This window comes from Rana temporaria, chromosome 6 (genome assembly GCF_905171775.1).
Source record: "Rana temporaria chromosome 6, aRanTem1.1, whole genome shotgun sequence".
In the NCBI taxonomy this organism is placed as follows: domain Eukaryota; kingdom Metazoa; phylum Chordata; class Amphibia; order Anura; family Ranidae; genus Rana; species Rana temporaria.
Window position 1 is genome coordinate 46329870 of NC_053494.1, and position 16226 is coordinate 46346095.

Below are 16226 nucleotides of genomic sequence, written 5' to 3' on the forward strand. Positions count from 1 at the left end.
GTGATAAATTAAATTACAGTCTGGCCATTGGTAGTATATAGCACCACTTACATTACTTATATACTCGAGTGGAGTAAGGCTGAATGTGGGCAAATCTTCTGTCAGTGTTTCTCCTGACTCTTCATATCCCCAGCTCTGAAAATTAAGAGTCACTGATGAAAAAAGGTAATGGCAAAAAGATATGAAAATTCTACGCATGGTTTGACTCATAGCTGTATATCTGCACTGTAAGATCATCTAAGCCGGCACTGCTGCCTCTAAGGCCGCATACACACGGTCGGTCCATCCGATGAGAATGGTCCGACGGACTGTTTTCATCGGTTCACCGCTGAAGCAGACCGATGGTCTGATGTGCGTACACACCATCGTTTTCAAAACCGATCGGGTCAGAACGCGGTGACGTAAAACACAGTCCAACCCCTTCCTGTGCTCTTAAAGCGGAAGTTTGCCGAAAAAATAAAATATTAAAAGCCAGCAGCTACAAATACGGCAGCTGCTGACTTTTAATATTAGGACACTTACATGTCCTGGAGTCCAGCGCCGTTGGCAGCAGATGACGAGCGATCGCTTGTCATTCTGCTGCCCCCACCGCCATCCTCGGTGAGGAAACCAGGAAGTAAAGCGCTCCAGCTTCACTGCCCAGTTCCCTACGGCACATGGGCGAGTTGTGTGCGCCGTGCTCACTGGTCCCCGCTGTGTTCTGGGAGCTGTGTGTTTCCCAGAACACAACGGGGGGGACGGGATCTGACATCCTGCCCGTAGTCTACCCGCAGACTATGTGGCCGGAATTGGGGGCAAATACCTGTTTTTAGACAGGTATCTGCACCCCCTTCCCCCTGAAAAGTGTCAAATGTGACACCGGAGGGGGGGAGGGTTCCGATAAGCGGAAGTTCCACTTTAGGGTGGAGCTCCGCTTTAAGCATTTCCTTACCAATACTTAACAATTTTCTGTGCAGCAGTACTGTGAGGCCAGAGAGCTGTGATGACATGCTCCCAGAGGGCTCACAGGAAGTGGGCTGAGTAGCGCTGGACTCGGAAGAGCAATGCAATGTAGTGATTGGGAGAACATTTGTGGGGGCAGCACCAGAAAAACTAATTTTTGACACAGAGCAGTCTCTGCTGCAGCCTCCCACCTTGTGACTTTGTCCTGCCTGCAGCAGACTAATGACATAATTGTGGCCTAGGCAGAGTCACTTGAATAACTGCTTTTCTTATTGAATAAAGCTAGTTTTTTATATATTTTACGGTTTCTGTATTTAATGGCATTGGAGGAACTTATTCATGCAGTATCATTTATATCCTTTGGGACACAGACGCTGGTCCCAATCTAAAATATGTAGTAATGCACGGCCCTGAGCGCGCACTGTCAACGCTTAGGGCCGCGCACCGGCACCAATATCAGATTTGGAGCAGCGCCTATATCTGTGCAGTAACTGCGTCCCATTTGACATCAATGGTACTGCAAGCACAGAGCACCCGTGAATGGGTAAACATCGCTCTCAATGGGAGTATATTTTAGTACTCTCTGTGTGAACGAGGCCAGAGTTGTAAATATACTGAAATGTCCATATAAAGCAGACTCAATAAATTAAGAATCATAAATGCAAAACGATAATTTTATGCATTTTTTTTACAAATCGAAACCAAAAAAACTGTGTTTAAAAAGCACAATGAACGTGAATTTAAAACTACGACTTTCATAAACCCACACAGTTACATTGGTAAGAACCATGCATTACTACATGTGTGTAAGTGCTAAAGGGCCTTCACTTAGATGCAGAGGGCAGCATCTAGAACTGGGGTAGAACTTACCTCCATCTTGGGCACCAACAAGAGTTGTTGTTTTATCCTCAAGAAAACAGAATCAAAGGCCAGCTGGTGAGCTACCTGATTTTGGCGAGTTAGAGCTGATCGGGCGGAGGAAAGAAGGCCGGCATTGACTGCTCCCTTCTCCTGGAAGAGATGTATTGAAAAAGAAACAACGATCCAGGTCCATGTATTAATAACATGTAAAAGCAAAAAGGGTAAAAACAAGTTATACAGTTTTGAAAAAAGGTTTTCTTGCATGGTGAGCTTTCATTCTTCTATATTTCCAGTCTTTATACTGCTGAAGTTCTTGTACTCAGAAAAGACTGGTGTATTGTTCACTGCCCGGTTCCCTACGGCGCATGCGCGAGTTGCGCTGCGCCTGCTGATTAGCTCCCGCTGTGCTCTGGGAGCCGAGTGTTTCCCAGAACACAACGGGGGGAGGACGGGAGGTGACGTGCTGCCCGCAGACTGGCCGGAAGTGGGTGCAAATACCTGTCTTTAGACAGGTATCTGCACCCCCCTCCCCCTGAAAGGTGTCAAATGTGACACCGGAGTGGGGGAGGGTTCCGATCAGCGGGAGTTCCACTTTAGGGTGGAGCTCCGCTTTAAGGGATTTTGAGCGAATTGTTTGAGTTTAAAGTAATTAACTCCTGTGATGAATTCCTGTGTACCATGACATTGTCTGCATTAGTCAGAATTGACTGTTCCTGCCACTGGTGAGTAAACAACGATAAGCAAAGACTGCTTTATTTGGGACAGCATAGAGGGAAGGGTATAGCTAACCTTTAGCATGTACAATGTCTCCATCAGGCTTCCATACTCTGCCGGGTTGCCCTTCTGGAGGTAATTGTACTCCTGCCAGGGGTTTTTGCTGCTCTTGCGCTCGGTGCCGCTTGCCTCCTGCATGCCAGTAAGGCTACGAGGGCTGTAGGATTCAGACAAGTGTTTTCCGGCTGTGGACAGGATCCTAGAACACATGAATTAGAACAGGTACATTTATTTAGCATCAAGAACACAAACAAGTGGACTATGTAAATGGATTTCAAGTTAAAGGGTCAGTCTTCTCAAAACTGCTATTTTAGGGTTTGGTAAAGGCAGTAAATGTACATCACATAACAGTTTAAGTCTATTAAAGTAAAACTAAACAAGTTCTGCCCAAGACAGGATCTATCTGTCTTGCCACAATGAGATTTTGGTTTCCTCCCTGATTATTAATGCATGCCACCGCTGTGGTGTTTTCCACCTAACTTTGGATTGGATGACCCTCCAATAGGTTGGTCCAACATGGCAGAGACAGACAAATCAACTGAACATCCGAGATGTTAATCATGCAATAAGATTTCTTGGACAACCAAATCTCCTACATGGTGCCCAGGACTCCTCCCTAGTCTAACAGGCTGGCATCTAACAAGGAGATCTTCCAAAATACAGGAAGAAAAGACTTCCCTAGTTGTGGGGGATGTCAAGAGAGTGGAGGATTCCATGGGAGCACAGCCGGGCTAGTACTAGGGCCAGTACCCTGGTGAACACCAAGAGTGAAGACTGAATGCCAGGGCTACGAACTGAAGGTGCAGGGGACCCACAAAAAAAAAAAAAAGTCTTCCTGGTGAAGGGAGGAGATGATAGGCCTATTTGATTTCATGTGGAATATTGAGCTTGAATGAAGACATTTGCCCCTTTAAGATCCAAGAAGGGGCAGATGCCTCCCTTGGGTTTGGGAACTGTGAACAGGTTGGAGTAAAACCCTCTTGATCCAGAAGACCCGAGAGGGATAAATGGAGATCTGCTAATCTGCGCCATTGCAAAAGAAGGTTGAAAGTGAGAAGATGAGAAGGGAGCTGAAAGCTCCTCAAACATCTGAGGTGAACACTGTCCAAGTGTTAACATTTGTGAACAAACATCCCCCAACTTTGGAAACCTTCAGGCAGACTTTGAGCATCAGCCCTTGTGGGTGGACTAGGAGCCCACTTTGAGGGGTTTGAATGTGGATGTTTCTGGAGTGGTGAACAGAAAAGGACTCTTAATTGCCAATAGGAATGAGCCTTCCAGGTTTGTGGCCTAGGCTTCCTTCACTGAATAAGACCGGGGACCGTGCTAAAAGTAGTGCCCTAGATAATGGCATCCAGAGTAGATGTGAAGAGATGTGGGCACTTGAAAGGCATGCAGATCAGATACATTTTAGATGCAGGTTCTGCAGTCCAACAATTTTTTTATTTTATTTTTTAAGATTGCAGGTAGGTGACCAATCATTTTTGAACGGTTGTGGAAATACTAATACTCGTAGTTAATTTAACTAAACGTGATCTCTACCCAAGATGATCTTTATGACCCATGCTGGGCAGCAACAATGACCTAATTGTTTTCTGAATGACAGCTTAGAAAGAGCAGAGACCCTACAAAGTAGAGCTGCACGATTAATCGTATAATTGTGATCTCGATTCACCCCCCACCTCCCATGCGATCTCCAGCCTGGATTATCAATCCTCCCTATGTCACCATGCACCACCCACAAATCTAAATAGTTCATTTAAAAAAGAAAAATCAATATCAAATTTAAATTCAACAAAGAAAAAAAAAATATTATATATATATTATAATATAATATTATATATATATTATAATATAATATTATATATATATATATATATATATATATATATATATATATATATATATATATATATATATATATATACACACACACACAAGTGCTGTTTTTTGAGAATCGTGATCTTTATTCTAAGCAAAAGAATCGCGATTCTCATTTTGGCCAGAATCGTGCAGCTCTACTACAAAGCTAAATATGGTACAAGGGACAAGGAAGACATTAAATATTCAGGCAAACCAATCCACCACTATATAATGTATATCTCAGACATAAGACCAGCACCCAATTTCTATGTATATATGAAGGCCAGAATGATGTCCCATCTCGGGGGCTCAGGCTGTACAAAAAAAATCCCTGGGTACATAGCCCCTGGAAAGATTTTTTCCAAGATTAAGTAATATGATCGTGAAGGTCTGACCAAGAAGCACAAGAAATAAAGAAACATATGTAAACTCATACAGATAAGGGCCCAGATTCACGTAGGAGGGCGTATTTGTGAGCGGGCGTAACGTATCCTAATTACGTTACGCCTCCGCAACTTTGACAGGCAAGTGCAGTATTCACAGAGCAAAGTTGTGGCGGCGTATTGTAAATAGGCCGGCGTAAGCCCGCCTAATTCAAATGTGGAACATGTGGGCGTGTATTATGTAAATGTATTGTGACCCCGCGTAAATTACGCTTTTTCCAAACGGCGCATGTGCCGTCCGTGAAAGTATCCCAGTGTGCATGCGCCAAATTAACCAAAAAAGCCAATGCTTTCGAAGTGAACGTAAATTACGCACAGCCCTATTCGCGAACGACTTACGCAAACGACGTAATCGATGGAAAATTTGACGCTGGCCCGACGTCCATACTTAACATTGGTACGCCTCATCTACGCCTCATAGAGCAGGGGAAACTTTACGCCGCAAAAAGCCTTACGTAAACGGCGTATCTGTACTGCGATGGCCGGGCGTACATTCGTAATTAGGCGTATCTAGCTGATTTACATATTCTAGGCGTAAATCAGCATACACGCGGCAAGCGTAAATATGCAGTTAAGATACGACGGCGTAGGAGACTTATGCTGGTCGTATCTTATACAAATTCTGGCGTATCTGATTCTTTGAATCAGGCGCCAAGATACGACGCCTCACACTCAGAGATACGACGGCGTATCTGGAGATACGCCGTCGTATTTCCTACGTAAATCTGGGCCATGGTATTTATTGAGGTTCATGTTCTACCTGACACTGAGTGTCAAGTAAAGCTTGATTCCCAAAAACACATAGAAGCCCGAGTTCACATATATACTTCTTCTGGTGTCCGGGTCATAGCTGTGATAGGTCTGCTATGTCCAAGTATACGGCACCAATTGTAAATGCCTTTGTGGTATACTGCATGTAGCCTGGGAGAAGTGTCATAACTGAGTTATGAATGCTTTGCTTACCGACTTGCCAACTGTTGCTCAAAGTCACCACACTGTCTTAACAACTCGCCACAAGAAGCTATGATCCTGAAAAGGAAACAAAAAAACGACAATAGTCACAATGACAAAAAAAAAAAAGAGAAACCGAACGTTTACATTTTAAGAAAACCGCAAAAATGGCAAACAATTAAAATAACTAAAAAGGCAAAAAAAAAATTTCATAGTATTGGGGATTTACAACCACTAAGTTTTTTTTTTTTTATTGCTTTTTATGTCCCTGTTAGAGGGATTCACAAACTCTAATAGTCCTGATCACCAATGTTACCAGGAATGAAAGTGAGAAAGTCTGCAAGATAGGAAGAGAAGGGATATTTACCCAACGAGACACAGATTATTAAAAGAAAAAAGAAAAAGGGAAGTAGAAGGTTTTGGCTTTAGCTATACATTAATTTGCACTGTCAGCTAGATGTGAAATTTGAAATGTTGGGCAAAAAATTCTGGGAATGAAGGACACTGTACCATTGGGAATGAAGGACACTGTACCATTTACTATGCTCTACAATTTAAAAGAGAAAAGTTTTACTTTTAGGCCTGGTTCACACCTATCAAAAGAACAACCTCCCACACTTAAAAGGGAACGCTCCGGCATTGGTAGACCAGAGATCTCCACCTACTCCAAAACTTTGCAGCCCCCCTAAAGGCTGGGGAAGCCCAGAAGACACACTAGAAAACTAGAGGGTGCACCAGCATAAAAATGTAAAAACAATTGGGAGGGAAAACAACAATTGTGAAAAAACCCTTTGCAGGTAAGTGTCACATAATGGGCTACAATGCGATGCATAGTAGCCCATTATGCTTTACCTTTGCAGGGAAACAAAGAGGAAGTAAATCCCATCAGGGTTTACTTCCTCTTTAAAGGGGAAACCGCATGCCAAAATGTAAAAAAAAAAAAAATTCATGGGAGACCCTTATCCAAGCATGCAGCCTGGCAGGTCAGAAAAGGAATGGGGACGGACGGAGGAGCGAGCACCTCCCCTCCCTCTTTTTTTATATTTGGCTGTCAGCAGGGAACCCCCACTGACAGCTGGTGACTCATCTGTTGTTAGGGACGTGGTGGCTGGCTTGCCGGCCAGCTCCTTAGCAACCAGCTATACTTCAAATAGAATTTGGATCGGTCGATCAATTTTTGACCAATTTGAATTCTGATTTCAAATTTTTGTAGCAAACGCATGTAAAAAAAAAAAAGATTCACACAAAACAGAAGTAAAAACTTAAGTCCGCATCCATTTTTCATCTGATTTTCTAACAAAAAAAATTGTGATGGAACAGATGAAGAAAATGTAACGCCCATGTGAAAGGGGCCTTATTGTTAACTGGTACCCAAAGCTAAACAGCATATTGTAGATGAGGTTTAGTAATGATTTGTACAGGGGCAAAATTCTGTCTTTCTGGTATCAATATCTCTTTTAATTAGGGCCGTTACTGATCAAAATTTTTCTGTTCGATTAATCGTTTTTTTTTTAATCGACTAATTTCGATTAATTATAACGCACATACAGATCCAACTACTTTTAGCTGATCTCCTTGCAGGCTGATTCCCAGTGCAGCTACCAACCACTGGAAAATGGATAGCAGGATACAAAAAAACACACAAAGGCAGCGCTTAATGGGAATAACATTAAAACTGTTATAGTCTTCTAGTAGGTAACAAAATAAATATTGCACTGGAGATAAAATTGATGTAGCTACATAAACTGTAAAAATGGTGCGAGTGATACCAAACGGTACCAAAAGCAGTCATAAAAACATGTAGCTAAGTATGATACTGGTATAAAAATGTGTACAACGATACCACTGCTGAATCCAGATGAGGAGAGGTTAACATCAGTCCATCAGCATGTAGATGTCCCATGAAGGGAACTATCACAACACCCAGTGGATGGTTGTAGAATCCCAGGTTGATAGAGGGAAGTGTAACAGCCCTTGCGTGTGGCAGATAGTAAGGTCCCGCCGAGATGCAGATATGAAGGCGCAGCAAAGGAGCCCTTCAGATGGACACAGCAAGCCCCACCGGTGTCCGTGACATCACTGGATCTCCGACGGAACTCCCTGAAGGCCCAAAAGCCGGCGGAGAGGTGAGTACCAATCAAAAGAATTTTAATCGATCAAAAAGATTTTGATCGATCGAAAAAATTTAAGATTAATCGATTAATTAAAAGTTAATTTGCACAGCCCTACTTTTAATACAAGAAAGTTTTTTGATAGCTTTAGAAACCACAGCTTGGCATTTCATGTTATTAGGTAAATGATCTACGAGAACACCAAGATCCTTCTCAACCATTGACTCCCCAATTTGTTCTCCTCCTAGAACGTATGATGCATGCAGGTTTTAGCCCCCAAGTGCATAACTCTTCATTTATCAACATTAAGTTAAGATGAGGTGGCAAAAGGAAATGTGAGAGGAGAGAAGAGAGGAGAGCAGAGGCTTGAGGGGAAAGTGAAGTGGAATAGAGATGTGCAAGAGGAGAAGCGGAGAAGAAAGAAGAGGTTATATAAGGGATGAGATGCGAGAGGATAAGTGGTACACAGCAGAGGAAAAATATGTGAAAAGAAGAGATAAGAGAGAGAAGAGATACAAGAGGAGAGGAGGTATGAAGAGAGAAAAGATGTAGTATGGGAAAAAATAAGAGAAACAAGTGGAGTGGTGATATAATAGTTGATAAAGTAAGATATGAGAGGAGAGGTAATACAAGAGCAAGGTAGAGCAGACATGAGCGGAGAGGAGAGGCAAGGAGATCGAATACAAGAGAAGAATAAGAAGTAAGTGCCGGTTCACACAGGGGCAACCCGACTTTGCAAGGCGACCTCAGCGTGACTTGGAGCAACTTACAACGCGACTTAAAGTTGCCTCCAGGACAGGCGACTTTGGCTGTGGCCAATCATAGAATAATCAGCTCTGTGGGAGGGAGGGGTTTGCCTGAGAAAACTATTTTCTTTTCCTGTAAAGTTGCTTCAGTTAAGATGGTGATCGGACTTTGGAGGCAACTTCCATTGAAATCTATGGGTACAAGTTGCCTTGAAGTAGTACAGGAACCTTTTCTGAAGTCGGAGCGACGGAGCGACAGTAGTGTACATTAAGATGGCTCTCATTGACTAACATGGGATTACTGATGTCAAGCGACTTGGGGCGACTTGAGGTCTGACAAGCCGGATCCCAAGTCACTGTAGTGTGAACCGGCACTAAAGGAACGTCAAGCTTCTGTCTGCAACCTGAGGCCTAAACAGATATGTGGTAATCTCATTGTCTCATGTCTCCTCTTACCTTCCAATATTAGCTGTTCCACAGAATTATCACATTCATTATTTTTTGAATTTGACAACATAACCCAGAAAGAATGCAATCTTTCTACTATATACCCCACCAACCGCTTACACACATCTCTGCCCAAGGAACATTACCTGACTGAGTTTTGGAAGGCTGCCCAGTCTTCCAGGAATAGGGAATCAGAGGGCACATTGTCCAGTTTGTACTTCTTCCTTATTGACTGTAGTGTGTTTGTAAAATCGGACACATATCTGGGAAACAAAAGAACACAGAGAACAAATGAAAGGCGCTGGAGCAAAACCATGACATGGAGCTTCTTACACACCTGTATGTCAAGCAGCATCAACTGTAGTGGGCTTGCCAGCAATGTAAGCAAAGCTGGGTTTTGCCTTTGTTTAATAACAGATATGGCAGTAAATGCCGATAATGATATCCCCCAATAAGTTAACAGCACCTTATTTATTCTGGAATGGCAGCTGTCCTGTAAAGGAGCCAACTGCTACCCTGCCTGGGACAATGTGCTGATGTAACAGACATTGCATATGTTACCATTTTGTTTGAAGCTAAACTCCAGGTATCATCTTGATTGCATAGTAACATTGGTCCACCGCAGACCAATGAATGTATGCATATCTTATATTTGAAGGATGACTGGAGAAGCCGATATCCACTGTAGTAGTCGGTGCTACAACAGTGATCACTGCGATCTTCCAGGCCTTGTACCAAGCGACTGCCTTAGTACACACTGAGCACAGAGAGTCACGCACTTTGCACTGATGCCATGCAGAGAATGCCTTGAGTTTGTTCAATGAATATAAGGGATTCTCCATATGGAGCTAGTAAAGAGGTAAAGCCATGCAAATTGATTGTCTCTGCTTTCTAGTGGCTAAATTACAAATCCCTGTGGTTGAGAAGAATTCCTTTAAAGCAGTGGTTCTTAACCTTGTTGGAGGTACTGAACCCCACCAGTTTCATATGCGCATTCACCGAACCTTTCTTAATTGGAAAAATAAAATATGATTTTGCGTGTGATGGGCACAGTGGCTGCGTGTGATGGGCACAGTGGCTGCGTTTGATGGGCACAGTGGCTGCGTGTGATGGGCACAGTGGCAACAATTGATGGCACAGAGGCTGCATGTGATGGCATAGCGAGGCTGCAATTTATATATATAATTTTTTTTTTGCTAGTCAGAGAAGGCTCATTTAAAATAACACAAAAACATTTTTTTATCTGCCATTTTATATTAATAAAGTGCTGGTCACCTCACCTCAGTCAGCCTCCCCCCCTCCCCCCAATCCAGCCATTTAATTATATGCTCTTAACAGGTTCTACTTACATTTAAACAAGTTCAGTAGTCTTTTTTAGCACACTGTCTGCTAGGTTCAAATTCCACTAGTCAGGCAGGCTCCTCGAGACTAGTCCTTGCCTCTCTAGCTCGTCACAGGCAGCGCCGACACACAGCTCTCTGCGCAGCGCTCCGAGTCCCCCCCTTCCGGCCGTGAGTGGAGTGACGTAACGCCGCTGGAAGGGACCAAGTGACTCCTTCATAGGGGGAGTAAACAGGCTGCAGCAGACAGGAAAGGGAGCCGGGAGGGGGCGGTCCCGGATGCAGGAGTGCACTCGGCACACAATTTGTACAGTGCCGCTGGCCGCGCTGGCGGCCGTGGCCGTGGCAGAGCTTCACCTGCGGCTGCGCCCCCCCCTCCTATACGAAATGGTATCGCTCAGGGCACCCGTCCGCCCCTGCCTTGTACCGGCGGCCCTGTGTGACCTCCGCCAAATCCCCGAGACTCACTCACTGAACCCCTGGGGTTCGATCGAACCCAGGTTAAGAACCACTGCTTTAAAGGAAATATTTCATGAACCTGGGCAATTCCGAGTATACGAATGTAAAAAGATAAAAAAAAAAAAAAAAACACAACAAGCAGAGGTTACCGGCAGTAAAAATAAGCCGTTTACATTACCATGATTGGGTATTCTCTGTAAAATGTATTTTCTCGTACCTTTACCTCATTACAGCCGTTCATGATGGTTTGAATCTCAGCTGGTTCAGCAGAGACCCGTCAAGATTTGAACCATGTATGGGCAGGCTGAATGTACACAAAGTTGATTGATCAATTAACTTGGGTACAACCAGCCTTCAGATTTTACTTGCGATGATGGCTAGCAGCTATTGTAACCAACAGCAGTAATTACCATGTTCTCCAGTGGTGACGGCTACCCCCGCCCTGAGAACACAATGGCTCCACGTGAAGGATTCCCCCCATAGGTACAGACAGTGTTGAAAAGGAGTGGTTTTCTTTCCCGCAACCCGTGGTCGGCTTAAAGGAATAAAGCATGTTCTTGGACTTTAAAGAAAAAGAATAAGCTATTGCACTGACTGGTACCCAACCATCATTGCATGGGGCACATAAAAGGGCCTGGAGAATAGTAGGGAACACCAGGTAAAATGGATACAGCTCCTCTCAAATTAGGTCTTGCAATCCTAATGCACATATGAAAAACAAGGAGGGGGCCTCCCTCTAGGTGTAGTGACTTATTAAAGCATAAAAGACAATAAAAATGCACTAATTAGATAAAGGTGGATCAAGGCTTGTCATAGACTCCATGGGATCACCGTGAGGCTGCAGAGCTCACCGGGCATGTGGCTAGTTGAAGCAGAGTTCTTCAAGGAAGGGCAGCTGTCAGACTTCATGCTGGAACATAAGCAGCTTCCAGAAGTGGCAAGATGGCTGCGGCTCCAAACAGCACCTCTCTCGGCTGGGTGAAGACAGTAAGTGGAGGGGATGTGGCTACATGTTCTTTGACTTTGCAAAGTGAATTTCTACTGAGCTTAGGTAATGAGGTGAAGGTAAGAAAAAAATATATATTTTGCAAAAAACAGCCAATCACGCGAAAAGGAAAATAAAAAAATAAAATAAAAAAAACAGCAATTTGTTTTTACTGCAAGTAACTTCTGCTTCTGTTTTTCTTTTCTATTAATATACCCAAAATTGCCCAGATTCATGAAAGATTTCCTTTAAAGCAAAACATGAATTATTTAAACGAAACAAGTGGCTTTTTGATATGTGCTGTAAGGTGCACACTTCGTAAATTCTATGAGGTCTGGAATACATAGCAAGCTGCTACTCAAGGGATCAGATCAAATCCTTGCCCACTACCCCATGCCTTTGAACCACCCCCCCCCCATGCTTTATTTTTTTGTCTTCAGACTCTCTGAGGTTTGAGGCCATGGGCCAGATTCTCAGAGACTTACGTCGGTGTATCATTAGATACGCCGTCGTAAGTCCGAATCTGCGCCGTCGTATATTTAAGCGTATTCTGGAAACCAGATACGCTAAAATTTGGCTAAGATACGAGCGGCGTAAGTCTCCTACGCCGTCGTATCTTAGGGTGCATATTTACGCTGGCCGCTAGGTGGCGCTTCCGCTGTTTTCCGCGTCGAATATGCAAATGAGCAAGATACGCCGATTCACAAACGTACGTACGTACGCCCGTCGCAATTAGTTACGCCGTTTACATAAGACATACGCCGGCGTAAAGATAAAGCAGGTCTCTAGGTGGCTTAGCCCATGCAAAGTATGGACGTCGGAACAAGAATATCTTTTTACGTCGTTTACGTAAGTCGTACGTGAATGGGGCTGTGCGTAGGTTACTTTCACATCACAGGCATTGAGCCAGCGTATCTTTGGGCGTAAATACGACGTGATACTGAGCATGCACGATTTATGCTACGCGTAGCGGCGGCGTAGCGTAAATAAGATACGCTACGCCCGCACAACGTAAAGCCGCCCTACGTGAATCTAGGCCCATGTGTTCAAAATAGACTTGGGAACTATGTTAACAGTTTCACTTAATATGCGACTGTATTGTAAATTGCTGGAAGTTGGATAAATCAAGAAGGCACCACATCCCTGTGAATACATATATTAGTAGGAAGGGAATATGGGATTTTTAGGGTGCCAAAAAATTACTAATCAGATACATATAAAAAATATAAATGTATTTATACAAACATCACAGTATCATCATAGAGTAACCATAATATGAGCAACCAGCAGTGACTTCTTGCTCTACATGTTTCGCCATGCAATGGCTTCCTCAGGAGACTTCCAACAAGCACTTGTATACACTTTGTATAAGTAAATTTATATTTTTTATTTGTGACTGGTTATAACTGTGATATTGTACAAAGGGTATGTATTTTTGTTACTCCTTAATGCCTCTATATTCTTTCATATATGCATGCCTAAAAAAGTCATATGGTCTATGTGCGTTTGATACAGATGTTCCAAGGAAAAGTCATACTCACTTTTTAAATAAAGCTTGTAGTGCCTGCAGAAGACCGCAGACTCCAAGACCATCTGTCAGTTTGATACAACGCTCAACAGCGCCTGAAGCCAGGCTGAAGAGCCGAGACACTGAGTGTGAGAGTTCTTGGACACAGTCTAGAACCTCCCCATGTTCCTAAAACACAAAATGTCTAGAGTAAGATCTAGCTGACTGTAAAGGTAGCACCGGTTCTACTTGTAAGTCAGGATATTCTTTAAAATAGTCAGCTGTTGAATGCATGAAATACACCCACTTCACACTTTGCTTCCTTGCCATGCAAAGCAGCTCGTAGCTTTGCCCCTTTTCAAAAGACTCAAACAAAAGTGCCATTGTAACAAGTGGATTCCCCAGTTACATGATTTTAATGATGGGGAATCTAACAGAGGATTATCACGCCATCAACTGGTCTTTGAATGAACATGGTAGATAAGCCGACTACAACAGAAGTCCTTTGTGTATGTTCAATTTGACTCACTCAAGGCATGCCAGCTGCAAAGGGCACCATTAACTTGCTGGGTTGGTAAAATGAGAGGTCCTGAGCAGGAATTGACTGATCAGGACTGTTTTTACCTGCCCAGTTAATTTTACATCCCCAACTACATTTCACTAGCAGGTTGTTGCTACCATAGAAATACAATTGTCATGTAATTTGGCTGAAAACCAGGATACAGTCATCCCATGTCCGACTTGAGAAGTAGCTGATTAGGTTGATGATGACATCTAACCACGGTTTTCGATTTTTTAGTGTGTGTAAGGCCGCGTACACACGATCCGTCAAAACCGATGAAAATGGACTGAAGGACCTTTTCATCGGTCCAAACCGATCGTGTGTGGGCCCCATTGGTCAGTTAACCTTCGGTCAAACAATTTAGAACTTGCTTTAAAATTGAACCGATGGACTGGTAACCGATAGGTCAAAACCGATCGTTAGTATGGAAAACCATCGGTCAAAAACCTGCGCATGCTCAGAATTAAGTCGACGCATGCTTGGAAGCATTGAACTTCTTTTTTTTTTTAGCACATCGTTGTGTTTTACGTCACCGCGTTCTGACGCGATCGGTTTTTAACCTATGGTGTGTAGGCACATCAGACCATCAGTCAGCTTCATCGGTTAACTGATGACAACGGTCCTTCGGACCGTTCTCATCGGATGGACTGATCGTGTGTACGCGGCCTAAGAGTGGGATTCCCAGAATCACAGTGCCAATGGAGGGTTTCATTCCAATTGGTAAATAGTAAGCAAATAAATCAGAGGATTTTAACTACCCCTCCAATGGACACAAATACTGCACATATATCAAAATGTAATACAATTCTTTATTTCATACAGTTAAAAAGATCTATCAAGCACATCTGTCAAGAACATTCATACTACCAATCATCCCCCATTAGAGGGATGAAGATTGTTTAACAGGGTAGTCTTGAGATAAGGTATGAGTGGTTGACGCGTTTCGTGGGAGCACCCGATTGTTCAGGACCTCCTATCTTGTATAAGTATAAAATACATATAAATCACATAAAATCCAATATATAATTTGTATCATAATCAAATCAATGTCAAAAGCATGTCATAACTATTGAAATAGCAATAGTCCTGCGAGCCACCACTCCTATAGGCTTAAATGTAATCAATATAACTATTCCCAGGGAGTAAGGGGAACAAAAAAATAAACATAGAATTGTATCCTGACAATATACCGTAATCTAAATGTGTAAAATCCACATACGTTTGGTAGATTTCACACATTTATAGTAAGGTATATTAAAAGGATACAATCCAATGTTTATTTTTAATTTATTTTTTTGTTCCCCTTACTTCCTTGGGATAGTTATTAAATTCTTTTGACATCTGATTGATTATGATACAAACTATATATTAGATATTATGCGATTTATATGTATTTTTTATAAAAAAAAAAAAAAAAAAAAACGAAACCCGTACCTTGGATAGGAGGTCCTGAAGAAGCGTGTGCTCCCCCGAAATGCGTCAACCACTTATACCTCATCTCAAAAGACCACCCTGTTAAACAATCTCCATCCCTCTAAGGAAGGCTGAATGGTAGTATGAATGTTCTTGATAGAGGTTTTTATCTGAGCCTTTTACTGTATGAAATAAAGAATTGTATTAACTGTATTAACTTTTAATATATGTGAAGTATTTGTGTCTTTTGGAGAAGTAGTTTGAATCCTACAATTTATTTGCTTACAACATCTAACCACTGGCATCCATGATATACAAAATAGCATGGGATTCAGCTTACCAGTAAACTTACAACCGAATGCCACATTTTAGTTTGTCTGGCCTTTAATAATACACATCCTAATAGGAAAGGTCTTACTTACCAATGGAATGGCACTGATCTGTATAAGAAGATGAGACTCCTCCAAGTCACCATACAGCAGCTGGAAAGGTTTATAGGCTCCATATACAGCTTCTACCAGTTCTGCCAACTTCACCAAATTGTGCTCTCCTAACACAAAAACCAGATCACAGTCATCATATGATTAATGTCTCGCATGCTCTATACACAGCGGGTAACAAGTATTTTTCAAGGTAAAAATATATTTCTAAAGGTGCCATCGCCTCCTGTACATGCATATCTATAGTATGTCTACCACACAGGGGACCTTACCTTATGTACAATAAATCATTAGTTCCTTGCCAATTTTAGTATACTGTAGCTATTGGCTCAAATGACACAGGTGTTAAGGACATGGCATAAAGCATGTCAGCTCAATATCT

General features: G+C 42.6%; 1 protein-coding gene across 1 annotated transcript in view; it reads right to left on the bottom strand.

Annotated features, from left to right (window-relative positions):
* The window catches only part of COG7 (component of oligomeric golgi complex 7), a gene marked incomplete at its 5' end in the record, with an annotated part of 28478 nt that extends 12524 nt beyond the window's left edge, over nucleotides 1-15954 (bottom strand). Inside the window, 7 exon segments of the mRNA XM_040356760.1 lie at nucleotides 52-135; nucleotides 1813-1953; nucleotides 2593-2776; nucleotides 5847-5912; nucleotides 9285-9401; nucleotides 13464-13618; nucleotides 15827-15954. Coding sequence (XP_040212694.1) covers nucleotides 52-135; nucleotides 1813-1953; nucleotides 2593-2776; nucleotides 5847-5912; nucleotides 9285-9401; nucleotides 13464-13618; nucleotides 15827-15954 — 875 coding nt within the window.
* Nucleotides 15955-16226: the final 272 nt, after the last annotated feature.